Raw genomic sequence first — 26,541 nt, 5'->3', positions numbered from 1 at the left:
TCTGCTGAAGAGCAAAGATTATCATTTTCCCACTTGATGAACACACAGAGTTTAATACACACTTAGATAAATCTAATTGAAGTGAGATTAATTAAATTCAGCTTAATCCAATCCACTAGGTCCCCATCTCCCTGACTGTGTTGGTAACAACCATGTGCAGGGTTGGCTGTGAAAAAATCATTGCTGAAAATGCCTCTTTGCCCTCCTTCTCTTCCTGTAGGGTCAATTTTAAGCAGCATCATGTCATTAATCCAGTTTATAACAGCTCCAGGCGTGCTCAGAAGGGTCAGGAATCCTGCAAGGAGGGCAGAGACCTCTTGGAGTGGTTTTGCTGATGGAGGGGGAAAAGTTGCACAGAATCTTTTTTTTGCCAGAGATGTGACTTGCCTTGCCTGGTTCTGCTTGTCAGCCTGATTTCTGCAGGATTCCTGCAGCCCTAATTACAGCAAAACCAACATGCTCTTAAGAACTCTGAATTCTCTAAAATTTTCTACTGCGTCAGCAAATGAAAATTCAAGTCACAGTCTGTCTTTAAAAATCAAGCTCCAGCTCTAATGTGGTAGGAAAAGGGCCCTAAATCTGCATCACTCTAAGGAAATATTGGATTTATGGTGATCCCATTAAAAAAGAAAAACAAAAAAACAGAAACAAAAAAGTAAATGAACCTTAAAGCCAACTCCTTCACCCCAAGAAACTCTGGTTTGCTGTTCTGGATTCTTGAAACTTTTTTTGCTCTAGTTTAAAAGTAGAACAAGAATTTTGCAAGGAACTTAGAATAAATCCAGACTATAGTGGAAAGCAATGCAGAGAACATTATTATTGTAATTCTAAGAGAATTCGAACTCCACACACACTTCAGCACTATGATAATTTCTAAATCTTGCTCTGTTATTTTTTTTTTCCATTCTCCTCCTCCATTCATTCCTTTAAAAAAACAATTTCAGTGTCCAGTCAATACCTTTTTCTTTATAAATTTAAAATACATTGAGGAAAAACCCCAAAACTTCTCCAGGGGTCGAAGCTGGGGGATTTTCCAGCTGTGTTTTCCAGCCATGCTGTTTCCATGATGTGGTGTGAGTTATTTCACATTTCCTGGCTCTTTTCCCCTCTGTCCATGGAGGGCTCTGCTGAGTCCCAGAACCTCAGAGTGTGAAGTCACTGAGCTCCTAGTTTGACAACTGAATCCCATAAAAAAAAACAATTTTATGGATTCCAAACTTACAGGATCCAGCTTTATCTATGGTTTTTCCCCAGCAGTGATTTCTTTTTTTTCAGACATGCTTTCATTTTAAAAGCAAGAACCCCACAAATTCTCCCCTCGCTCTGGTTAATAACTGAATTTAGTGGGGAAGGGAATGCAATCAGAGCTTTCTGGGAGGTTTTTGGGATGCAATCACGAGCCTAGATCGTTTCCTAGAGGTGAAGTTTTGCATAATATCTCCACAGCATTATTACTCCACCAGGAATCCCCTGGCTTTCCTTTGGAAGTTAATTAGAGTCTGTGCAGGGAATGAGTCAGACAGAATTGTGTGGCTGAGAGTGTGTGTTGATTACAGCACTGAAATCATCCTAATGGCTTCTCTGTCTGCTGCTAAAAGCAATTACTGGCTGGTAAATTTTTAAGCTGTGAAATGTAATTTTAAGAAATACTTTGCTTAAAATAACATTATGAAAATAATATACACAAAGAAGTGGTGGCCTTCACACTCTGCCATGTTTTCAGCTGAGAGGGTTTTTTTTTTTTTGGAGACAGTGACTCCAGGACCTGCATTTGGGAGAGAGTTTTTGGGAAAATATGAAAATAAATTCACTGAATTGAAAACGCTGTGAAGCTGTAAGTGCTTTATAATGTTATAGATGGCAGAAATTGGCTTGAAATATTTGTAAAAGTGAAGGACATGCCTTTTAAAGATCTGAGCATGAAGGTGTTCATTCCCTCTCCTACTGAGCCAAGCATTGCCTTTTGACTCGTGTATTGTGCCTTTCATGAAAATGAGTAAATTCAGGGTTGAAGTGAACCAGGCGTGAAAAAACAGATTTTTTTTTTTTTCTTTCATTTTTGCTATTCCCTTTCTTTCCATCTGAGAAAGCCCAAGCAAAGCCTTTTCAGACTCTGCATGGCTGACTTGCAGGAGTTCTCAATAGGAGATGGTGATGGGAAGCTGAGCATGGGAGACTTTGGTGCTTTTCTCACATGGATTTTACAGGCAGATAGAGATAATCTTCCTATGAAGATTTCCCTCGCATCAATGATACTTTGAATATTGATGTGGTGACTATAGGGTTCCCCCAGATGCTATCAGAGGATAAATTATCCCACTGGTGCCTGTATATTTTATTTTCCACTGTGTGGTGATTACCTTTCAATATTTTGTGTTAATTCCTTTTATAGATCAGCTGTGGATCAACAAAGTGATGTTTATGAGTATGTTATCATGCATTCTTTTTGTGTATATATATTTATTTTCAAAGAAGGAAATGATGGCAGCATGAACTTGCATTTTCCTACTTTGGTTTTGGCAGGAGGAGGAAAGGTTCCTCTGAAGTTCAGGTCTGAGTCAGGCAGGAGCTGTGGTGCTGTAGCATTCCTGCAGCTCCAGTTTGAAGGCTGGGAATTACAGAATGACAGATAATATTTCAGATGAGCCATTCAAAGTCATCACAACGTAGCAGGAAAACGATGACTACAACTGACAAATCCGTGTTTTCCTCAGAGTGCTGTGATTCATTTTAGCACCAGTCAAGAAGTTAGAGGTGCTCTCTCCCTTTTCTAAAAGCATTTTCTTTTTAAACCAACATTTGAAGGCTTATTCTGGGTTCAGAGCAGCAGACTGCTCCCTCAGAAGTTCCCCTCTTTCTTGTGGTGCCACCTGCACAGTTTAAGCTCCGTGTTTATTTTAAGGAAGAAAGGATTTTGTTGGGGCAGAGCAGGATTTCTTTTTGCCTTCTTTCTGAGCACCTGCTGCAGTTCTGCCAGCCTGTGATCTGGAGCTGGGCTCTCACCATCAGCTGCCCTGCACACACAGAACCTGGCTCAGAAAAGCTCAGCAGCCTGGCTGGGACATCAGAGCACAAAAACAAAAGCTCTACAGAGATTTAATTGTGGTTACTGCGCTGCAAAGAGAGAGAAAGGACAGCAACACACACGGAGCTCTTTGGGGGAAAAAAGGCCAATTTATTGTATGGACATCCCATATTTAAAGTGTGTTAGTGCAGCCAGGACAGGACAGGAGCTCATCGGACAGTTGGGAAAAACATCCCGGGACAGCCCCTCAGGATGTTCATCTTTATGATGAATTCCCTTCTGTTTGTCACCGTGTTCTCACCCTGGGAGACTCCTCCCTAACTGAAGCTGCAGTCAGCTTGTCAGCCTGGGAATGGAGCTGAGAGTCAGGAGAAATCCAGGCCTGGAAAGGATTTCCAAGCTGTGATTCCCCAGCTCTCTAAATGTGTGTGTCCACATTTAATGGTTGTGATATCCTGCAGTGAGAGCAGCTTCCAGCACCTGCAGGGTCTTGAGGCTTTTCCCACCTTCCCTTCTCTGGTGTTAACTGAGCTCACAGAGCAGCCACCTCCCAAACCCCTCTGTGCAGGGGTTGTGTCCCTCCAACTCACAGCTCCCAAGTTACATTCCATTGTACAGAATATTTCCTGTAAAACCTCTGAGGGCAGAAAAGCTCAACGCTTTGGTTTGCAAAATTTCTGCTCCAGTGCGGGATTCTCTCCCGGTTTGCTGGAAAACTCGAATTTCCAGAGGCTGCTGGAGAGCAGGACCCTGTTAGCAGGGTCATCACTGTCTGTGTTCCCTGCAGATTGACTTGCTCCCTCCCAGGGATTGCTGTGACCTGCACAGCTCTCTTGGTATTTAAAACAAAATTTGGAAAGCTTTCAACAGCTGGGATGGGTCACATGTGTGAGAACACACTTTTGTCTTCTCATTTGGGTCCTTCTGTCTCCCTCCTCCCTCTCGTTCTGTCATTGGAACAAACAATTACACAACAAGCTCAGCATCCAGATGTGTATATGAATTTTATTCTCTTCTTTATTCCCTATCATTTCATGTCCTTTCTGTTTTCCAAGGATTTTTCTTACTGTTTTCCAAGAAAGTTCCCAGCTTCCCTTTCCCCTCTCTTCATTCTCCTCAGCCTATTACTCTGCTAACACATTCCCTGGAAACCACTAATTCAGAAATTAAGCTGCATAGCTGAACCCTGGAATTACTTTAGAGGGAGGAAAATCCATGCAGGTATGAAATAATTGGTGAGAGTGAGTTCCTATGAATTAAGTGCTGTGGCAGGAGCTGATGGGGTGCAGATGAGCCCTTATTGGATTTTCTTTGTGCAGCCATTTGATCCACTCATTTTTCATCTGTTAACAATAGAGTTCCATTTTGATAAGGAGTTTAATTTGTCAGCTAATGATTCATTTCTATACTTGGATATCTACATCTATTAGGGAGCTGAGGCCTGTACACAGCAGAGGGAAAATATTGGGAAAAGAACCTGACTGAGTTTAAGCACAATATTCATCAGGACTGTTTTACAAATAATTGCCTAATTTGAGCATTATATGTTCTTTTGTTAAAACCATTATTCGTCTTTTGTCTGCTGAGTTGAAAATACAATATAAAACAAATAACTCCTTGCTGGAGGAGATCAAGAAGACACTTTCTAGAGGAAATGTGTCTGGATCATTGTCTCCAATGGAAGTGCCAGCAGCCAGCTGATGTAATAAAGTGGGGGACAACAAGAGTTTGGTACAAGCTGTTCTACTGAAGTAATTCTAAAAGTTCTAATACTAAACCAAACAAAATGCAACAAAGCCTCAAAGGTGAGATGACAGATCAATAATAGTTTGTTCAAGTCAGTCCCAATACCAGAGGGACAGAGGACTGCAAATGAGATACAAATCTTTAAAATAAAATCTTTCCAAGGGATTGTCATGTGACCCAGGTATAGTGGAGAAATAAATCTGATTTCCCTGCTGGGCAAGTTTGGAAGGAACTGCTGTTAAGAGTTAAGATTTACATGGAAAAAAAATGATCTGTTGGGAAGAATCAATAAGGCTTTTATAAATGGGCTCATTGCCTTCTAAATCAGAGTTCTCTGTGGGAGTTGAGAGTCCTTGATCAGCTGATGGAATTTCACATCTAAGTATGATGTAAGAGGCAATTCTTGTCTTAGCTCAGTAAGATTCCCTGAGTTTTTATACTCCAAGTTTAGTTGCAGCTGAGTGCTGTTAGAATTCACTAGATAAAGGCTTATTTTTCCCCTGCCTCATTCATGAGAACAGCAAAAGGAGACTTTTTTCCTTGAAAAGGGAATCTGAAATTTTAATTTTGTATTTCCCATCTTTTACTGCTTCCAGCTGGAGGAATTCTAAGCCTTACACTAAAACTTATGTTCAACTTTTACTCCTTGAAGTATTTGTGTGCTTGGAATTTTAATGTGTAACCTCATGGCTGCAAATTGTGTGCTTTGGAGGGAGCAGTTTGTGTACTGCTTATTATTTAGTGTGCAAGACCTGAGGATCAATGAGGTTTTTTTTTGGGGAAAAAAAATTTAACCAAGTTTTGAAATAACTTTTACATAGCTCCAAGCTTTTTTTCGACAACAATAAAACACAACACCTTCAATTATTTCTTACTTCCTCCAATTCCAGTTCTTTACACTCAGAGACCTTGCTGTGTTTATCCTTGCATGGCAAAACTGCACATTTGTGCAACTCATTTTGCCTTCAGTTCTACCTTTGTTAGTCCATTTGTGATATTTATAGTCTTACTAGCTGTGAATAAAGTTTCACAGGCCTGAAAAAAACTTATGTGGAAGTTAAATAGCAAATCATTCCGTGTTATATAACAAGCACTGCGAGCGTGCTAGAAAAATGTGATAACTTTGGTAATCTGATAAATTGATAAACGTGACAATACCCAATTTTTACACTGTATTAATATAATGTGATGTGAAAAAGTGCCTGGTTAACCCAGAAATTATGCTGGCAACTTACACTGGTAGCTGCATATCTGCTAAATTCAGTGGCAGTGAATTAAATATCTCCTAAGGCACTCGAAACCTGACAAGGCAGAGGATAATTCTTCTGAAAGCTTGTAGGAGCAGATGTAGCAGGGAGAGAGAAATGTCCCTATGGGATCCCTCACTTGTTATATACAGCTCCACTTTATTATTTTCCTTGAGTATAGGTCTGTCATAAGGAAAGATCTGTTGATCAGTCACTCTCGAGGTTCTGCCATCACTGCTGCTGTTCCTTCTCCTCCTTGGTTTTTTTCCAAGAAAGTTTCCTTGATGTAAAACCAGTGATTTGTGATAAATCTTGAAGTCAGAATTGCAGTGAGCTGAGCAGAAAATCAGAGCACCCTCAATATGATCATCTAAATCTTGTGATTTACATTATTTTTCTGGGAAATGAGGGGCTGGAAAATGCTGATGGAGCAGGATGCCTTGCATAAAACACCTGGAAGTGGGAACTAATTTTTCTGAGTGGTGCTGGGAGAAGGCTGCTCTGCTGATTTGATTGTGACCTTTAAGATCTTATTTGAAATTTTGCATCCTTTTACAAAAATTAATTAAGCAAGATGAGTCTGCAGCTAATTCTTGTGTCAGTGTGGGGGGACAGGAAGATGAATCTCTCCCTCTGTTTTGGCCACTTTAGGTGGAGTGGCTTTTAGGGAAGGAAGAGCTGGAATAGGGATAAGAATGTAGGCATGTAACACTCCTTGTAGGTCTGGGTTAAAAAACAATCCAGTCTGGCATTCCAGACTTTTAAAATATGAAATAATTAATACAATCAGCTTGTAGGATGTGCTTCAAGTCATTTGTACATGACAAAAACTGAGCAGAATGGTTTTTTATTGCTTAGCAGCAATAAAACTGATTATTAAGGAAACTTTGACAGATTTATAATAGAAAAGGAGGAAATCACCACAGATTTTTAATTAATTTTAGTATGAGTAAATTAAAATATGAAAAATTTATCTCCTAATTCACTTGAGCTTTGTATTTCCCTTCCTCCCAGCTCCTCTTAGCACTGTCAGGAGTCCTCTTGGAGTACTCACGTTCTTCCCTTTTCCACTCCTCTTTTTGTGCTTTATCTCTTTGCCCTGAGCTGATGACTCTCCTCACAGTAGCAGTAATCTGTTAATAGTCCCCAGATGGCACTGGCCTGTTGTATTTCTGTATTTCATTCATTTCCTACTGCTCTAGTTCTCAGTCACACAGATCTCTTCAGACAATATTTCAGCCTTTTTACTGATGCAGCCTTTTAAGTTTCTTGTTAATGTGTTTCATGAGCACACCCTGCCTGCTCTGGCTATGGAAATGAAAGGGAGCAGTTTGGGTGGAATGTGAAAGAAGCCGATTTTTAAAAAGCAGGGAAAAGGGAAAATAACGTCATGAGACTTGGAGGGTGAAGTGGTGGAGGAGCTATAAAGAGTTTGGAGGTGGATTCCCAGAGAGACTCGATGTTTTTCAAGAGAGAGGGAAGCAAAGGTTGCTTAAGATGAGAAAGGACTGAGTAATTAAAGGACATGGAGAGTGAGACTGAAAGAGGAAAGCAATTTTTGTGTGTGTGTGTGAGGCTTCCCGAAGTGGAATTGGGAGACAAATGAAAATTTAAAGAAAATTCTTAATCAGTTTCTACCTTTTAAGTTCAAGGTATAGTAGCAAATCCAGCAACAGACAAAGAAAATAATTTAAAGTTCCAAGTGGGCCTTGCTCACATCTTTAGCCTGGAAGTGAGCAGAGTGAAATCACAGTTTTGCTGGAGGGTGCCCCTGGAATGAGGAATCTTTCAGCTGGGATCTGATGCTCTAAAACTCAGCAGTGATGTTTCACACCAACAGCCACATTCTTGTTTGTGCTCCTGAAAAAGCAGGAAATTCACTGGGGCTGGGTGTGAACATTTGAGCTGGTTTTAATCCAGCTGGGTGGTTCAGAGCTCCTGCAGCTGCAGGAGCCCCTCATCCCCACCCTGCCTGTGGAATGAGACAGAAATGACAATTCCTCATAGTCTGGTCCACAATGGCTTTCAGTTATGGAAACAATGCTGAGATGCTTCATGTATTTATGAGATACTTAAGAGTATGAGTATACTTATTACTTAAGGGTAAGAGTATACCTATGAGATATTTATGTAGTTGTGCATCTTCCTGAAGTGTTTCAGAACTTTTTTCTCACTGCAGTTGGGAGTTGACTCTTCCATGGACCCATCAGCCCTTGGGATCCACTGGAATGGGAGAAAATGTTGAAGGAGAATTCTGAAAACCCTTTGGGCTGAAGTCACTGAAAAACAAGGACTGGGAAAAGTCATGTGCTAATGCACATCGATATTTTTGAGAAATACAGAGTAAAATGCATTTTTGGTTTATCAGCTTGGTAATAAAGCCTGTGGAGGGGATGAATTTTGATGCTGTTTGGGAGGAGAGGAAAATGGCAACGGCACATACTTGGAGTGGAATTAGAATTGTTTAGAAGGGGATGGAGTGGATTGCACAGAGGCATGGACTGCCATGCACCGTGTTCATCATTGCTGTGCTCTCAATGGCACCACAAATTGCAGGTCAGGCAGGAGGAGCTGGAGCTGAGCTTGCAGGATGCAAATGGGAGGAACAGAAGGGTCTCCCTCCAAACTGAGGTACTGAGATAGAGAAATGGGAGTGCAGGGGATTAAACTGAAAAAGACAAGATAGCATTTGCAAAATGAACAAGAGATGTGTGGGAAAACAAGGGGAGGTAAAGAGCAAGCGACAGAATGTGTGAATACATAATACAGAGTAATTTGAATTTTTTGGCATGAAGAATGTGATAAAGATGTGGTAGACCAAGTGGATGTAATTTTCCATGTCTCATTTGCCATACTTGGAATTTATTTTGACTATGAACGCTTGCAAACTAAAATGCATTAGAGGAAAATGTGGCTTGAGCAGTGCTTATTGCAAATATTGAAAGATTCTTTTCCAAAAGCAAAGGGCAAAGTAAATATCATAAATATCCCTTTATTCTCTCAGAGCCCATTAATATTTTGGTGGAGGATCAGGTAGTGTGGGAGCTGCCTTTCACTTCTAGAAGTTTCTAATTTTTCCCAGTTAATTAAGCCCATACATGAAAGCTGTGAACAGACACAGGCCCTGCTTCTAGTTCTCCTGCTGCTCTTTGGTGTGATTTGATGAAAATTGCTTTACATCTCTTTGGTTCCGTTTTCCTACCTGTGAAATAGGGAATTATAATGAGATCTGAGCTTGGCTAACAAAGAAAGTGCATCAGAATGTGCAGGCAAGAGCAGGAGAGCAGCAGCACCACCCTATCCAGCAGGAGGGTGATTGCAGCTGTGGAAGGTGCTCCACTCTGGAAAATATTCCCTCTTTTTCTTTTTTTTTAATTTTTTTTTTAAGGTGAACTTTACCTCTCCCATTGTGTTTTCTCTGTTGGATAGGCTTCAAAGAAGAGAGCTGTCATTTCTGTGAGGTTTAAAAAGATTAACAACATCCATATTCATTGTGAGAAATGAGATCCTCACCAAGGGCTGAACTCTGAATTCTGACTGTGCCTCTTCCCAGCCCGGTTCTTCTTTGTGCATTTTTAACTAAAATTCTAAAATTCTCTCTAAAAATAAATTTCCATATTCTCAAAGGGGTTTTGCTTCAGTCTGAAACCCCTGCTCAGACTGGCAGCCTTGATGTCTCCAGCAGGATTTGGAGGAGTTTGCAGCAGCTTTGGAATATTTGCATGGCCATGGAATCCAAATTGCTCCAGCCAGCACAGAGGCACCACATCCCTGCTGTCCCCTGTCCCCAGCCCCTGGAAATGGAATTACCTTTCTCCAGGAGCCCTTCCATACAGATCAGAACCTTCTCTGATTTTCTGTCAGTGAATTTGAACACTGAGACAAATTCAGCTTTTTTTTTTTTTTTTTACTCATAAGAGGAGATCCATTTACTGTCTTTTTAAAATTTTCTTTCGTAAGCAGCAGCTAAATTCAGCTCTTTGGGTTGAAAAAGAAGTGTGTGAGAACATGGCATATGGCTGCTTGCCTGAGAACTGTGCCTCGTGTTTACTGAAAGAAATTGTAATATGTTCTTGGCATTCATTGTAATTCAGCTTAACTGGGAGCCTGCCAGAACCCAATCAAAATGTGTTCACAGTATATCCAAAATACAGCACAATTGCCAACTTTGTAGTAGCAAGATGTAACAACCTGTTTGACAAAGAAACGTGAAATTTTCCCAACATGTGAAATAAATTTGTTACAGGTTGTTTTCGGCCTAGTTAGCACCCTTTTAAAAAGATATTTTTGTAATAGAACTAGAGGGGCATAAAGAGAATCCTTACAAGATCATTTCAATAAAATTTAGAGTTTGATTGGGCATTTATAGCTGCAAAAAGGAAGGGGAAAATGCCTTGACTTCTTCCCTGATGAGCTCCACCACTGGATTGCTTGTTCAAACATGGGTGATCATTTCATTTTGGAGCCAGTGGAACTCAGAGTGGTTTCCTCCTGACTCTAAAAGGGGAGGTGGAGGCAGCTGAGCCTCTTTTGAAGGTGTTTAATCATAAAACTGATGAAAATAACATCCATGGAGTTGAGGTACCATCTGTTATCAGTCAGGTCTCCAAGGATTTTTCCTTCAATCCTGGAAGAAGAAACTTGTCTTGACCTTTTGTCTTTCCAGATGTAGAGGCAAATCTCTTTGATTCCAGCTCACACTCGGTGTATTTACCAACCTGACCTTGCTGAGACACACTTGTCCAGGAAAAATGGAAATAGGAATTCCTTTCATGTGTCTGTCTCACATTCCTGTCCCTGGGCTGAAAAGTGCCCAGCAGGACACTTCCACCTCTCCTGGCTCCAGGTCTCAGAGCTGACCCAACCATCACTCATGCTCCAGGGGAATCTTTTTTCTCATCATCTCTTTGTGCTCAGTAGCTTCACTTTGAAATGTGACCACTGTTCTCATATTTTCATCCCCTGGTGATTTTTTTTTTTTTTTTTTCCCCTCAGTCCACTGAAAAGCCATAACTGTGAGTCCCTAAAAGGTTATGCAGTATTTTTCCAATAAACTAATATTTATGGACAATTTTAAAGGGTTTTGTAACAAATTTCTCCAAGTGCTATCCAAAGGTTATGACAGGGGGAAGACAATGAACAGATTATGAGATGGAATATGAAATTTTCTTTTGTGCTTGTCTTTCTTCAACCAGCAGCCCATCAGGATTGCAAGGAATGTAGTTTATTTACAATCAGGTGTTAAGTCACAGCACATCAAGTTGCTAGACTGGAAAAACATTGAGAGGGGTGCAGTGGTCAGTTCTGGAGCATGTAAATACAAAAATCTTTTTGAGCTACCAAAAATCATCTTTACAGACTAAATTGGCACTTGTGTACCAGGAAATATCAGGGGAAGCATTAATTCCTGTAGGGGATTTTTCAGAATGGGGGAGGCTCTAAGTGAGGTATAAATTTTCAGTGGGATGTCCTTCCAGAGACATGAATTTCGATCTGTGAAATTGGATGGGACCATCTCCAAAGCTTTGGCCAGCGTGGGCTCAGCCTGGCCAGGCTCCAGCAGAGCACTTAGGCTTGATTTGAATCGTGAATATTCCCATGAAATCAATTGGAGGATTAGCATTTTACAGAGGAGTGAGGCAGGCACTTAAGTTCTTGGTTGAATCAAGGCCACACTCTCATAAATCATCACTGCAGTGTTTCCTGTATTCAGTAATGGCTGCTACCAAGGGTAGCACTCTCCACAATCACACCAGAATTCATGAAAAAATATTTTTCAGATATCTTTTTCAAATATCTTTTCAGCTATCTCCCCATGGAAGGGGAGATGTTTGGGTGGGAACTTTAGTTCCAGTTATGATTTCCACGGATTCCAATTATCTGACAAACATCGAACAGGAGATAAATCTAATTAAATGTCTATTTTAAAAGAAAATGTGCTTGGTTTGGAGAGCTGTACAGGCTGGCAGCTGTCTCAGTTATGAAATTAAACAATCACAGAATGTGTCAAGTTGGAAGGGACCCACCAGGATCAGCTCCTGGCCCTGCACATCCCCAAAAATCCTCCCTGTGCCTGAGAGCATTGTCCAAGTGATTCTTGAGATGCATCTCAAAAAGATTTCCTGTAATTGTCAAGGATTTAACCTGACAAGTAGGAGCTGCTGAGAGGTAACAGTGGCTCAGGAGTAAGGTAGACATAGAAAGTACAAAGTATTTGCACAAAAACAGAGAAAAATGACAGAATGTAGAGCAGAATGTCTTGGCTGATCAAGCCTAGGATTTTTGGTGGCAGACATGGAGATAATAAAGGCAAACGTGGAGATAGTCAAGTGATTAGGTTTGAAGTCCTGAATTTCAGTTATAATTTATATTATTATACAAATTCTGCATCAGAAATTCGGTTAGCAGGATTATCACAATACAGTCTTGAGAAAAATAAAAAAAAATCATCAACATCATCAACATCTATTTATATATTAATTTTCATATGTACATTGCTTTACAGTTCTGCTAAATTTTGAATTCAGATTGGTATGGCACTAAGACTTTAAAGAAAGTACTGATTCTCATAAGGGGCAAAATTGCAAGAAAACAAAGTGCAAATTAATTCCCTTCAGCATTTCTAGTAAAAATAATCACATAACCATCAGTTCTGGATTCTCACAGCAGCATTGGGCAGCGAGGACACAAATCATGGTGGGACCATCAGGGTCTGACCTCTGCTCTCCACTAATTGTGAAGATTTTTGCCCAAAGCAGGAGGATTCAGAACAGCCTCTCTGACCCTCACTAGTGCAATATAACTCTGACTTGGGAAATAATACAGATCCTGAAGCCCTCTAGAGGAAAGACTAATTTCTCATTCTGTCCCTGAAAATGACTAAAGTAAGTCAAGGACATTCAAGTTTTGTAAATGACTTTTAGCATTTTTGCAAGCACCTGATTCTTTTTTTTTTCTTTAAAGTTAGGACCTGCAAATCGCTCACAGGGAGCAAACAACATGGTTAGATGTGTGTTAAAGGTCATAATTTGAATTTTTCCACTCCAGTTGATATATCTATAGGGAAAAGAAACACTGAAGGCTATTGTCAATTCATCTACATTATCAAGTTACTTAAACTACATTTGAGAATGTAATTTGTATTTGACAAAAGGATAGTAAAGGAAAAGTCCAAATTCAATCTTAAACAGCTGCTGTGTTTAAGATAAAATTGACAACTTTTTGTTTCTGGAGTCCTTTAAATTCTTAATTACAGAGGCCATGAACTAGGGAGGGATATGATGGTAAAGATGTCTTATCTAAAGTAGATCTCTTCAAAGCTTTTAAAAGGGAGAATCTTAATATATGTAAAATATATAAAATAACTGAATACATTTTCAGATTGAAGGTAATCAATAGTTTGTGCTCACTGCAGGGAAATAGTGCACTTAACCTTTAATATTTAAAAGAGACCAATTAAGGCTGTGCAATGTGATTAATGCAACCTGAAATTATTTCACACAAGTGAATCCATTTCCATAATTCTTTCCCTGTCCTGGTTTTGTATTTTGGACTGAGGCTGGGAATGCCTGGAGTGGGGTTGGGTTTGGGGTTGTTTTTGGGGTGGGTGTTTGGCTCCAGGATCTGCCCTGAGCTGTGCTGGAAACTCCAGCAGAACCTGGAGCCAGGAGTGAAATCCTCTTATTCCATGAAACCATCCCTGCCAGGGCTGGAGCCAGGCTGGAAGTGTCACCTCCACCTGCCCAAGCCCCTGAGCCCAGGTGTCCCCTGGCCCCAGGGCTCAGCACTCCCAAAATCTCAGCAGTGATGGGGTGATGCCTTTTGGGGCTACCTAAAAACAGAGGGCAGACAGAATTAAGGGAATAAAAAGCAATTACATTTATTGAAGGGCTTGCAGGTACATTCAGGGCAGATTGAGCCCACTCAGGGGCTGCACCCAAAAATGGATGATGGGTCACAGGTTTTCACACGTGTATAAGTTTGGTCCATTTGCATATTGGGGGTTAATCTTCCAATTACGGGTAATGAAGTCATTTACCCCCAGTTTGCTCCCCCCAACTCCCTTTTGTTTCCATTTCTCCGTGCCTGAGGCAGTGAGGTGTCCTTGATTGCCAGCCTGGAGAGGAATTGTTGTGTGTGACCCAAATGGGAAAGCAGCAGCTCACACTGGGTATGGAATTTAGAGTTCTACCCTAAAGAATTACAGGATTACAAATAGATGAAAAATACAAAAGTAACATCCTAAGGCATCAGGAGTGGCTGGAATTGTGCTGTGTCTGTGGGATCAGCACCCCAAATACATCAGCTTTTTGCTGCTCTTTGGGAGGGTGCAGAGAACCCCTGGGAGGAGCCCAGCTCATCCAAATCTGCTCCAAGTGCAGCCCCTGCACTGCTGAGCACTGTGGATAGAACCCTTGGTTATAAGTGGCAACACTTCCTTTATAAATTATAGCTGGTGTAACCCTCACAGAAAAACTTTCAAGTTTTGGGGTTTTTTTCAAGTTTTATTTTTGCTTTTCCTAATATTTAAATGTTGGATAGAAAACCTCTTGGATTCTGGATGCACTGAGTGTTTCCATATGTGCTGAGAGTGATTGAAGCAGCCAGATTTACATTTTAATTCACCAAGTGGTGTTCCAGGAAGAAGAAATTGCAGCAATGGGTGGCACAATGCATTTTAATGGAGAAATTAATAATATCTTAATTTCTTTGCATGAGCTTGTCTTTGTTTCGTGTGATATTTTTAAAAGTTCAGGAAAATGGCAACTTAGATAAATCTAATCATGCAACGATTTCAAGAAAAAATGTTTCATAAATATGAAAGTCATGCATCTGACCTTTTAGGACTATCTCAGTCTTGATTTTCCTGCTTTTTCCCCCATCACAGCCCTTTTATACAGGAACCTGTATAAAATACTCACCTTTGCCAGGAACTCATTGTTTCTGTGTTACACTTTGCTTGATCCTGTTAGAGCAAACCACTTGCTCAGTGAGCTGAAGGAGCCAACTCCCCTCTCCTGTCCTTCATGTTCTGTTCTCTGCCTTACATGAAAAATAAACCAGAGGAGAATTTCCTTTTTTTGAGGCTTTACAGGGAATGGCTGTGAGGGAAGTGCAAAAGAACCATGGGGAATGTCCCCAGAAGAATTATTTCATATTGTGCTACTTTTGCTGACACAGAATTGATTTATCCTGCCCAATAGAGTGTTTTTACAGTTATTACATTTACCTTTTCACCAGCAGCTCTATTTAGAGGGTTTATGGACAGCATGTACACTGACATGTCACTATTGGCTATCTCTTACTCCTTGTGTGATGACTTGAAAGAAAAGATTTAACTTTACCTGTGCAGAGCATAAAAATAACTAGGAATGGTAGCTGGGAGCTCTGCAGTTCTTCCAGCCTGATGCTTCCTTGTCAGAGAGATTGAAATCCAAGCACTAAGCCTGAACTATGTTCTTTTTTTTTGGCTGCCATGTCAAAGATTTAATCATCATTTTAAAAAGTCTCATTTCAAACGTATGAGTGAGTGACATCCTTTGGCTTTGAAATATTTAGTAATCACTTGATTTTTACTTTTTTTTTTGGTACTGAATTATTGCTTTGCTGGATGGATTTTTCTTATACATTGAGTTGTAATCATATTTTATTCGTGGAATTTAGGCTACATAGTTCTTTAGATATGATAAGATTCTTGCTTGTTTCATATTACTTTACAGAACTATTTAATCGTGGATAAACTATGTCCAGATCAAATAGTAAAACATTTAGAATTCAGAATTAAAACACAAAATAATAGTGATTTAAGATGTAGTAATATCTTTCATCATGTAGTTGAAGCCAGAGACTTAATCTATCTTCATCTGGCACTACATGAAAAGTGAATAAAAATCTCTAGCTCTCATTTTGTTCAATAACAACCATAAAACATTTGCATGGTATCAACAAGGGACAGAAACATGGAATAAAAAAGGGAAATTAAGGAAGGGGAAAAGCTTCTTCAGGAGGATTTGCAGACTGAGGAGTCTTTCCTGTGTGGTTTTTTTTTCCCCCCATTTGCCTGTTTTTGTTAGTTTTGTATAGTTTGTATTGATAAAAATATGGATTCCTAGTTTGGGAATTCCCTTAATTGCCAATTCCTGCCAACGACCTGACTTTTAACTGAGCTCCCCACTGATTGCTAGAGCTAATTCCTGCAAACTGCTTAAGGAAAGAGCCTCATTTAAGATCGTTCAGATTTACAGAGTCACCAGGATGACACAAACAAGAGCTGCAGTGCTGTGTGTGGCATCCTTGGAAAAAAAAAAAAGAAAAGAACAGGAGAGGTGTGGGTGAAACCTCAGAGTGAGTGATCCCCAGCCTTTGCTGAGTAGCTGCCAACAGAAACCAAAGCCTCTGAGTATCCCTGAAAAAAAGATCAAATGCTCCCCCTTTTCTTTATTTCTTGCAGCCATCTGATTTTTGGCCTCTCTGTGAAGAACTGTGCGAGGAATTGCCAAGGCCACCTTCTGCTTTGGGAATTTGCATCGTGCAGGTGTCTAAACTCTGACTCATGAATTAGGTCATGGACTCGTAGCTGCTGAAGAAATTGGGTTGAGCAGAAATCTGATTTGTTTGGGCTTTTCACTCCAAACGCCCACACTGGATTTGGCTGTTCTTTTGATATCTGGGATTTTTAGTAAAATATGTCAGTGAAGTCGAAACAAGAATTAATGTATTTTGGCACTGAAACATCTGCAGCACTTTTTGTTCGAGTCTCCTCTGTCAGCTCTTTATCCCCCTTATCTTTGCAAGTATTAGCACTTGTGGGGGGAGGATGTGACCTGGGGATTCTGCCTGTCCCACAAGAGTTGGGTTCACTGAAAACATTCTGCATCTGTAGGTTTGGCTCAGAAAATTTCAGTTTTTTAAGCATATTCTGGTTGGGAAGTCATTTTTCTGAGGCCTCTGTGACACTGTGCCTGGATGGGGTTTGATGTGATGATGAGCTGAATTTAATGTGCAGCCCTGTTGCAAAGTGATCAGAGATCCTTTTAGGGCAGGACTCATTTTGCAGAACTTTAAATGTCTGTCTTGCTATTACATGAATTTTGTCTGACAAGTTACTTCCTCTCTATTGATTAGCTCAGACAGGCTCGTTATCTCACTCTTCAGTAATTTTTTTTTTTCTTCCCATTTCAGACAGGGACAAATGGGGCATATCCCTGTAGTACTTGTACAAGAACTTCCTTGGCGTGAGGGTTTTGTTTGATTTTGTGTGATACCAAAGTAGTTTTTTTGAAGGTCGATCTGTGATTAAGACTTTCCTGTGCAGAGTACAAGGTGGATAAATCCTCAGAAGCGTGGAGGAAGGAGCTTTCAGTTGTATTTATTTGTTCTTGTACTTTTGCTTTTAAGATCAGTGCTTGTAGATGAGACGTGGTTAATGCTGCTCCTTCCTTATTAGACTTGTTAACCTTTCTAAAATGGAAACTGTCTGAAATAAACTCACCTCGGTGTGCTCGGGCTCTAGTGAAGGGAATACTGGTTCCCTAATGTTTTTCTTTCTGCCGAAGAATTGTTCTTTTCTCCTGGTGGTTTCGGGGTTTCTGTTTGGTTTTGTTGCAGTGAGAGTTTTATCCCCTGCCCTCTTTGGCAGCAAGTTAATGGTTACAGAAAAAACCCAGCCTGGGAAGTGGAGAACTGGAAAAGTCTCCTCTGCCCCTGCCCTCACACCCAGGCAGGGGAGAACACAACCTTTGGCACTTCATGCAAAAATGAGGAATGTGAACCCTTCACATCAATTCTCCACTTCTAGGAAATGCAATTCCTCATGTATAAAGGGTGGATGTTCTTCTCAGTGTTCTTACTGATCCAGAGATGTTTGTTATCACCTGAATTATTCTGACAGAGATCTTTTGTGATTGCACAAAGAGATTTAGGAGTTTAATTGTGCTAATTCTGTATTTTGGTTTGTGAATAAATCATGAAGATTCTTCTGGATAGATTCACAAGGCCAAAAATGTTTTGTATTGTCTTTTCAGTTGGTTCTAAAAGGTTTTTAAAAATTTTGATGTGTATTCCAGGATGTCTATGCTGGAACCAGCACTTCTGTCAGGATGGGCTCTCATCAAAGTCTGCCTCAAAAAAATAAAGCTGTGTTTACATAGTCCAGTACAGGAAATAGAATCTCTTGCCTTGCACTGGGTCAAAGCATTTCTCTTTTAAAACAAATGCAACAAATTCAGGGTCCCAGTGTCCTCAGCTCACTCTGGAATGGGGAATCATTTCATCCACTACAGGGGAGGTCTGAACCTGGAGGCTTTTGAGCACTTCCAGGTCACCCCCAGCCACTCTGCTGCAGGAATGACTGGGGGCTGTGGTTATATCTTCATCAAGGAGAAAATTAATGAGGCTGAGAAAAGACGTAGATTTTTCATTAGCACTCAGGACTAATTAAGATGCTTCTGGGTTTTGTCACTTTTATGGGAAGTTTGTCACTAACAGCATCAGTGACATATCTCGAGGTTAAATTGTTGGGAAATGTGGCAGCAAGGAGCACACACTTGGGCTGAAAATGTGATCCAGTCTCTCTGTGTGACACTTCTCTTCCAGAAACCTCTCTGTGCTCAGGTCTAGTTCCAGCAAGCTTCCTGAAAATGCTGTTTATTACTTCCTTGGTAATCCCATAGCCCCACAACACCTGTCAAATACTGAGGACAGAGTTAGAATGGCTTCACTTCCTATTATTCATTCATAGGTAATGAAGGCAGAGCTATATTAAGTCATTTACTTCATATATATATGAATGTCAATTTAAGGGTGATGGCATATCATTAAATCAAATTTTATTAGTTCAGCAGTTTGTTCGTTTGCTATTAATATTGCTTGACACATCCCCTTACAGAACCTTCTCAGCTGCTGAGAGCTCTTAAAATATTGAGAGTTTGAGCCCAGCTTTTGTCTTGATAACACAGTTATCTTGGAAAATTGCTGCTGGAAAGATCTTGGACTTATGGGCACTGAGATTATGGGAAAGCCCTTTGCTTTAGCTGAACTAAAAATAAAATAATGAAGTTACAGTGGTGAAGTAATATTCCTACTTGTTTTGCTTATGGGGCAGGATTTGGGAGGCTGCTCTGTGTCTCACACAAGCACTGAGGTGAGGGGACAGTGATGCTTGTCCTGATTTGGAGGAGGACACTTTGGAGGGGAATAACAAGGGCTCTTAGGAACTTGCTGTGGATTTTTCTATTCCCTGAGGAGTTTGTCCCTTTGTGAGTGGGATCTGTGAGGGAAGCTCTGACCTATTCTGGGGACAGAAGAGGAACAAGGTTGGAAGTTTCCAGCTTGTGCTCTCCCAAATCTGCTTTCCTGCTGGTTACAGAGGACAAGCTCTTATTTTTCAAACACAGAAAATAAAAGAATAGAGGCAGCGTGGAAGGAGAAAAAATGAGATGGAAGTGGGGAAATGGAAGTTGGCAATGAATGGAGTTGAAGACATACAGGGTTTCCTTGGGGGAAAAATCCCCAGAATTTTGTGCTAAGAGAAGCAGAGGGTTCTTGTGGCTGGCCCTGTTGAGCCAGGGACAGCTGCAGGATGAGGATGGGGAGGAAGAGGAGCAGGGAGCCCTTGGAATGAAGGGCCAGACATGCAGGAGTGCTCCAGCTGCTGAGAGCACAGCTGGATCCCGGAGCTGAGAGTGTCTGCAGAGGGCAGATCCTGGTGCTCCTGGGCATCCAGGAGGGAAGAATGGATCAAGGCAAATTCCTGATGGACTGCCCAGCCTGGAGCAGTGGCCTGACACCAGTGGAAGAGTTTATGCCCAGCGTGGTTCCACCCACGTTGCAGCCTGGAATGGAAGCCAACATTTTTGGTGTCAGTCGGTGCCTGGGAAGCATTAATTCAGAGTGCTCATCCCGCCCCAGTTCCTGTTCATGCAGATGAGGATCTGTAAATTCAAGCAGCACAAGTCTGCCTGTATTTGCATCTAAAACATCCATCTGTATCCCCGTGAATATCGGAGTGACGCAGAGGAAACTCAGCCGGGAAGCAACATTGAAACACATTCTACTTGCACAGTCAAGCATTCAAAGGTCAGATAAAGCCAGAATTGAGGGATTCTTTTTTTTTTTCAGATTAATTGGGATTTTTTTTTTGGTTTTTTTTTTCCTTTTCTGTGTTTGTGAATTTCTGCTGGAGCTTGCAATTAAAAAAAAAAAAAAAAGGTGTAATCTAGCCATAACTAGATTTCTCTATATATTAATAATTTCTCATATTTCTCTAGGTCAGGTTCGTGACATGTAGGCTTAAAGATGCAAAATACTGCAATCCTTAGATTTCAAATATACTCGGAAGTTTTGGAAAGTTGAGGCCTGAAATATTCCAAGCTTGCTGTTTTACAGTGTTTTCAAACACGTTCCATCTGTCTCTTTCTGAATTGTGCTAGTATGAAGATCCTTTTTTCTTGACGCTCTAAATAGTTTTGATTTTTCCTCCTGAAGAGCTTAAGAACAAATATCTGGTATTTGAGAGTCAGCTTAGTGTGAACATGGCCCCGAGGATTATGCCTCTTCTTTATTTGGACTGAATAATTCTTAAAAAGCTTTTGAACGTCACTGGCAAAAATATCCACCTGATGATTTTCCTTGTTACAAGTTACATAAGAGTTGGAAAGGCTCCACTGTGCCTGAGCCCAGGGTAATAAATCAAAAGGGTTTTGATCAAGAACATGGCTGAATTGGTGTGTGCATTCAATAAAATTGCATTTAGGAAAAGGCATGAATTCTCTCCAGTCTCTCAGTCAGGCAACCAGTCAATTCCTTCCAGATCTTTCTAGCCAGCTGCTAAATATTGCTTTATATGGAAAATATCCCTTGTCCTTAAAAAAAGAACACCAAACCAAACTTTTTTTTTTTTTTTGCTTTCTGTAGAAATTACACTTGGACTGACCCTGTGGATGCTGTTTAAATGCTGGATATATTTAAGCAGGTCTGCATATATAAACTGCAGGTTGTGACACGAGCAGAAACTTGTGCTCCCTTCCCCAATTAATCAAAGAATTTCCAGCACAGTAGTGAGAGATTTTATATTTCCTGTGAGTGAAGAGCTGATTTTCTGGACTTGTGAGTCCAGAAACAACAGCACAACAACATTTGAAAATTCGTATTTGTCCCTGTTTCACTTCAATCCGTTGATTTTTCACAAGTTACCATTCTGCAAGAGCAGAGATGGTGTTGTTTTACAGCTTTTATTAGTCAAATGAGGCACATTAATAGGTTATTAATTTGTCTTGGCAGGCCAAAGTGTAATTCTTCTGAGCAAACAGATCATCCCATCGACTTTGTGCTTTTGTCCTTTGGATCCAGGTCCCACAGACACTTTTACCTCAGATCCTTTATTGTGCATAAACCTTTGTGCAATTGGGAGTTCAATGTTGTGCTGTGTGCTTTCAGCTTCTAAATATGGTTTTAATCAGGAGAAAAAACACTGAATACTTTGTCAGAGCCCCAGTCAGAGGGATTTTCCCCGTGTTCTCTCACCCCTCTTGCAGCAGTGCTGAAGCCAGGAGTGCTCAGTGCATCCCCAACGAGCTGATTTCCTTCTTTTTCACCCTAAAACCTGAAAGCATTTTCCTATGGGGGGTCTGGTTTTGCATCCCCTCCTCTGTCAGGGGGTTCCCCTGTGGGAGCTGCTGTGTCTGTGCCAGGCAGAGCTGCCAGGGACCTGTGACCTCTCATTTCAGGGTTTGCTCTCCCAGCCAGATTTCCCCCTGGGAATTCCCATGGAGCAGCAACCAGCCCATCATTTGGGCAGGAGATTTTTTTTTAGGAGAGATTACAAAAAGCAGCGTAGTTTGCAGTAAGTTTCAAAAATCTCTTAAAATATAAGGAAAAAGGAGAAGCAAATAAATGAATGTAAGGGGTGGAGAGATGAATGAGAAATTGGAAATTACAGATTTTAAACATGGGAATTCCTTCTGGGATGGATCCCACTTGAGATATTGTTCCTGCAGTTCTGCTGTGAGAGCTGCTCTGGCTGCACCATTCCTGCAGAAAGGGCAACAACTTGGGCTTTCCCTGCACTCATTTTATAGTCATTTTATAATGGTAATATTTTCAATATCTCTGTCCACTGGCAGAGGGAGAGTGACAGATGTTTACATAACATGGCAACAATCTTTGTGCTTTTAATGGAAACCAAACCTGCCATTTGTTGACACCAATGGGAAGATTAATTTTATTCTCAGTGAATTGCCCACAATATGGGACATCTCTTTTGTAATGTTTGCTCTGAGTTACTACCTAAATCTGATTTAGAGATATTTTTAAGGTTTTGCTTTGCTTTCCTGTTTCAATTACTCTTTTTTTCTTGATTATACATTTCTAAAAATAAACATTTTCAAGCTGACTGGCTCTTCTTTTCCTGCCTTTTCTCCCTAAGAATTTTCTATTTTCTACCTCCTTTTTATTCACATTTCCTTGACTTTGGCTTTAGACACTCTATTTGCAAAATCACAGTTTGCAGTCAACATCAGAGTTGCTTCCTTTTCCTCTGCTCTTTAAATATGGAGATAAAGTTTTCCTAGTCCATGTGGGTTCAATATGATTTTTTTTTTTAACTTAAAAATGGAAAGAGAGAATATGGAATCATAGAATTTTTGAGGCTGGAAAAGACCTTTGAGATCATGGAATCCAACCATGCACCAGGAAAATGTCAGAGTTTGCAGGTGGATGTGGTTTATGGGATGTTTCCCCTGATTTCCCTCTAAAGGCCATTTTCTGAGCACGAGGGTTTTTACAGTTTTTAATGCAATGTTCAGCCAGAGCTGTTTCCCAGCTGACTCAGGCAGCACTTGGGCTGATGGATAACTCCTTTTTTCTTACGTTGTCCTTTCAAGTAACACTGAGAGATTAGTAAAGGTCTTGAAGAACTTTCACTGATTTTCTGTTAAAGTGAGTTAACTCCTTGAGCCCAGCTGGGCTGGAGAAATAAAAATTCTCCAACCCTCAGTCGTAATTTCCTCATCATGAATGTTAAGCCTTCACTTTAAATATCAATGTTTAAACAATTTTTCTTTATTGCACTCTGAAGGAGATGTTGGTTAGTTCTAAGATGTGCACAAACAAAAAAGAATGTGCAGCAAGAAAATGCAAATTTCTGTTTCTTGCCTGACACTGATGTTGTGTGTCTTGGGAACAGAGGGTTAATTTTATTTACCTACATCTAAGCAGGGCTAAGGTCCCTTCCTTCTTTGTGGTCACCAATCTGAGCTGCTTTAATACTGACCTGTAAACAGAAATGATACTGGGGGAAAATGCATGAAGAGCACCAATGAGACCTGAGTGGCTTGAGAAAATAAATATTTCATTCGGTTTGGGTGAGTCAACATGAACTCAGTTCTGTTCCCTTTCTAATTTCACCTTGGGTATTTTCATGTAAAAACTATTGGAGCCCTGACAATAAAGAAGTTCCTGATGCTGAATTCCTGCTTTGGAATGTTTCACATTTCAGTACCTGGCTCCCAGAGAGACAGGAAAGCAGAGAGCAATGGGAAATTCTCTTTCTGTGTGTGTATTTATTAAGTGCTGTCATTCTGGGAGACAGCCTGGCCCTTTAATGATATATTTCTATATTTTCTTGTCAACTGCCACACTGTTTGCACCAGTAAGTAAATGCCTTGTAAAGGTGCCCTGGGGAGCTATTACAGAGCAGCACAAATAATACAAATTTGAGTTTTTCCTCTGTCATACATTCTCCCTGGCACACAGGCAGGTTTAACACATCTGACTGCACACTTCTCACAGCGTGGCACATTCAGTTGGGTTTTCCTAAATCTCTCTTAATGCTACAAATGCTTGTTTTGGCCACTGATTCTATTTATTTTTTTTAATTAATTTGCTTTTGTTGAAAATAATTTAATATCTAATAGCAGTTTTTCTGAGTTTTGGGGCAATGTCCAGTAAAAGCAAAAATGGGAGGTGTGGGGGTTTGGAATTTTTGCTCTAAAATGGTTTTAAGAATCGTTCTAGAGCAAGCAGGAACAGAAATGTGCAACAGCTTGGAGTTAAAAATGTAAAATAATAAATAGAGAATTTGCAGTGACCAGTTCTCAGCCAATTGAACTGAACTATACTTATGTAAAACCATTCATGAGATCATTAAAAATAATGAACAGACGCAGAGAAGTTGTTTCCTATTTGCAGACCATGCTAGAATAGAGAAAAGGTTTAGGTATTAGTTACAGACTGCTGATCTGAGCTTTAAAAATCCCCCAAACGACCTCATACTTCTGAATTACACCATAAAATATGACATTTTTATCACTGTACTAGCTTTGCATGGGACATAGGTGTAAGTGAATCTAAAGCTGTGCACTTTACTTGGTAAATGAGCTTTATCTATAACATAACTTGGAACTATCAGTTTGCAGAGTGCATAATTGGATCGTGTTGAAAGAGGAGTTAATTAAATGAAACTGCAGAGTATCCCCTTGTATTTCTGGGCTGAGGACAAACACATTTGTTTCGTTCCATTCTGTCATCACTGCCCTTTTGTCCCAGCTGAATTGTGTTAATTGGGGTGTAAATGGTGACACCCAGCACACCCACACGGGATGTCTGAACTCTTTTTCTCACGTGCTCTGCGAGCTTGATGTCTATTTCATAATGGCTGTGTGCAGAAATTTGATTTCCAAGCTCTGTCATAAGTGCCCAAGTTGGTCATTTCTGTGGTTTCTGGATCTCTGTGATTTTACAGATCTTGGATTTATATTCATCACTGCAGGGCAAATAACCGAAATCAGTGTTTTACTTTATTTGGTAGATGAAGTTATGGAAGGTGAATTTTGTGGGTCTCTAGAAAATCGTGTGCACATCAGGATTCTGCTGAATCTGACAGTCCTTGAGAGACCTCATGTACACTGCAGATTCTGAGACTTTCAGTAGCAGATCCCTGTGTTCAACTCATTGTTCTGGCTGGAAATTCAAGGCATGTGTGGTTCAGAAACAGATTTGGAGGAAGAAAAAAAATCTTTCAGCGTCGTTAATCAGCTTCTTCTCCGGTCTGAGAAACAAAATAATCTGTAATTCTCACCCTATCAAGTTTCAGGGTGAAATGGAACAATTCCTTGTGCATGGGTAAAATTGTATTCTTAGTTGGAGGTGTTGTAACAAAACCATTTTTGTGTTGTTTGGATTCAGAAATCTGGATAATCTGGGGTGAGAATTGTGGGTGTAGCAGAGTTTATGTGGGTGGTCACTGAGCCTGAAAAACTCTTCCTGATCAGGGACAGCCAAACTCTGTGACCTTGAGGAGTCCTAGAAGAGTTACAGGAAGAATTTGTTCCTAATCATAAGATAAACTTATATTTAGGTCTTTGTGACATCACGAGAAAAAGGTTTTTTATCATGTCACTCTCTGTGCTGCTTTGTCCTTCCCTCATCTCCATGAAGGTTTAGAATTACAATGAAAATGTTTAAGAATGTTGAAAATAATATAAGAAATATGAACGTTTCTCTTTATCAGCATGTGCTGGGTTATGTAGGTTAAATTATGATTTTCATCACGTGTTTTCCATAATAGCTTCAAACAAGGAATGAATTGTTTGATTGGGTTTCTCCCCGCCCTCTGAACCTGTGCTGTTGGCTTTTCTAACCAGGCCTGGATGATTGCCTCCAACAATACATCAAAAACTTTGAGAGAGAGAAGATCAATGGGGAGCAGCTGCTGCACATCACTCACCAGGAGCTGGAGGAGCTGGGGGTGACTCGCATTGGGCACCAGGAGCTCATCCTGGAAGCCGTGGATCTGCTCTGTGCATTGGTAAGTGACTCCTTGCATCAACTCACCTCCAGCAGCTGCATTCGTGAATTTGCAAACCAAGCTGCAAATAATGTAGAGGTTCCTCCTGAAAAATCTCAAAATGCTCAAAGAGCCAGCGTGGCTTTGCCTCAATAAAGGACAGACATGTCCTGGCTTCTCTCAGCTGCACAGGAACTATATTTATCCATTTAATGATTATGTGTGATGGGCTTTGATTGCTTTTCCTCTGACTTTCTTGGTCCTGCATTCAAATGCTGTTGACTATCACTCCTGGCACCCATATGGTTCTGTAATTATGTGCCATATGCCCTCCTATTTCACTGACATTTGCCACACTGCACTGAACCAAGTAGACCTGAGTGGTTTAACCATGCCAGCATTCACAAGGATGGTACTAAACAGCCAGAAGGTAATGCTAATTAGACTGGAAGATTGTTTAAAATGAGCTTTAAGATGAGACTGGAGTGGTAAAATTGACTTTATCTGAACTACAGACACATGTGTCGACTAAAAGTTGGGTTTGGGGTTTTTTAGCAAGCTGCAAGCATTTGGAAGGGCATTATTTGTTCATATTATGAATTACTAGGTTACTAATTCGGTTAAACTCTAAACAAATATTTGATATTTAAAAAAATATTTTTTCCTCTGCTATTTTATTCCAACCAGCTAATAAAATGTGGTGTGTTAACTTAATTGTAAAGACAAAATAACTTCTGTTC

The 26,541-nt window shown here is 40.3% G+C and overlaps 1 protein-coding gene across 2 annotated transcripts in view; it reads left to right on the top strand.

The window, feature by feature from the left end:
- LOC106860426 (connector enhancer of kinase suppressor of ras 2-like) overlaps positions 1 to 26,541 on the top strand; it is a 169,734-nt gene that overhangs the window by 34,150 nt on the left and 109,043 nt on the right. For both annotated transcript variants that reach the window (XM_088173082.1, XM_088173081.1), the window contains exon 3: positions 25,659 to 25,822. In XM_088173082.1, coding sequence (XP_088029208.1) covers positions 25,659 to 25,822 — 164 coding nt within the window. The remainder of the gene's footprint in view (positions 1 to 25,658; positions 25,823 to 26,541) is intronic.

The sequence above is a fragment of the Sturnus vulgaris genome, chromosome 14 (assembly GCF_052056855.1).
Source record: "Sturnus vulgaris isolate bStuVul1 chromosome 14, bStuVul1.hap1, whole genome shotgun sequence".
NCBI lineage: Eukaryota > Metazoa > Chordata > Aves > Passeriformes > Sturnidae > Sturnus > Sturnus vulgaris.
The sequence above is the reverse complement of the archived record's forward strand: the minus strand, read 5'-3'. Positions and strand labels throughout refer to the sequence as shown.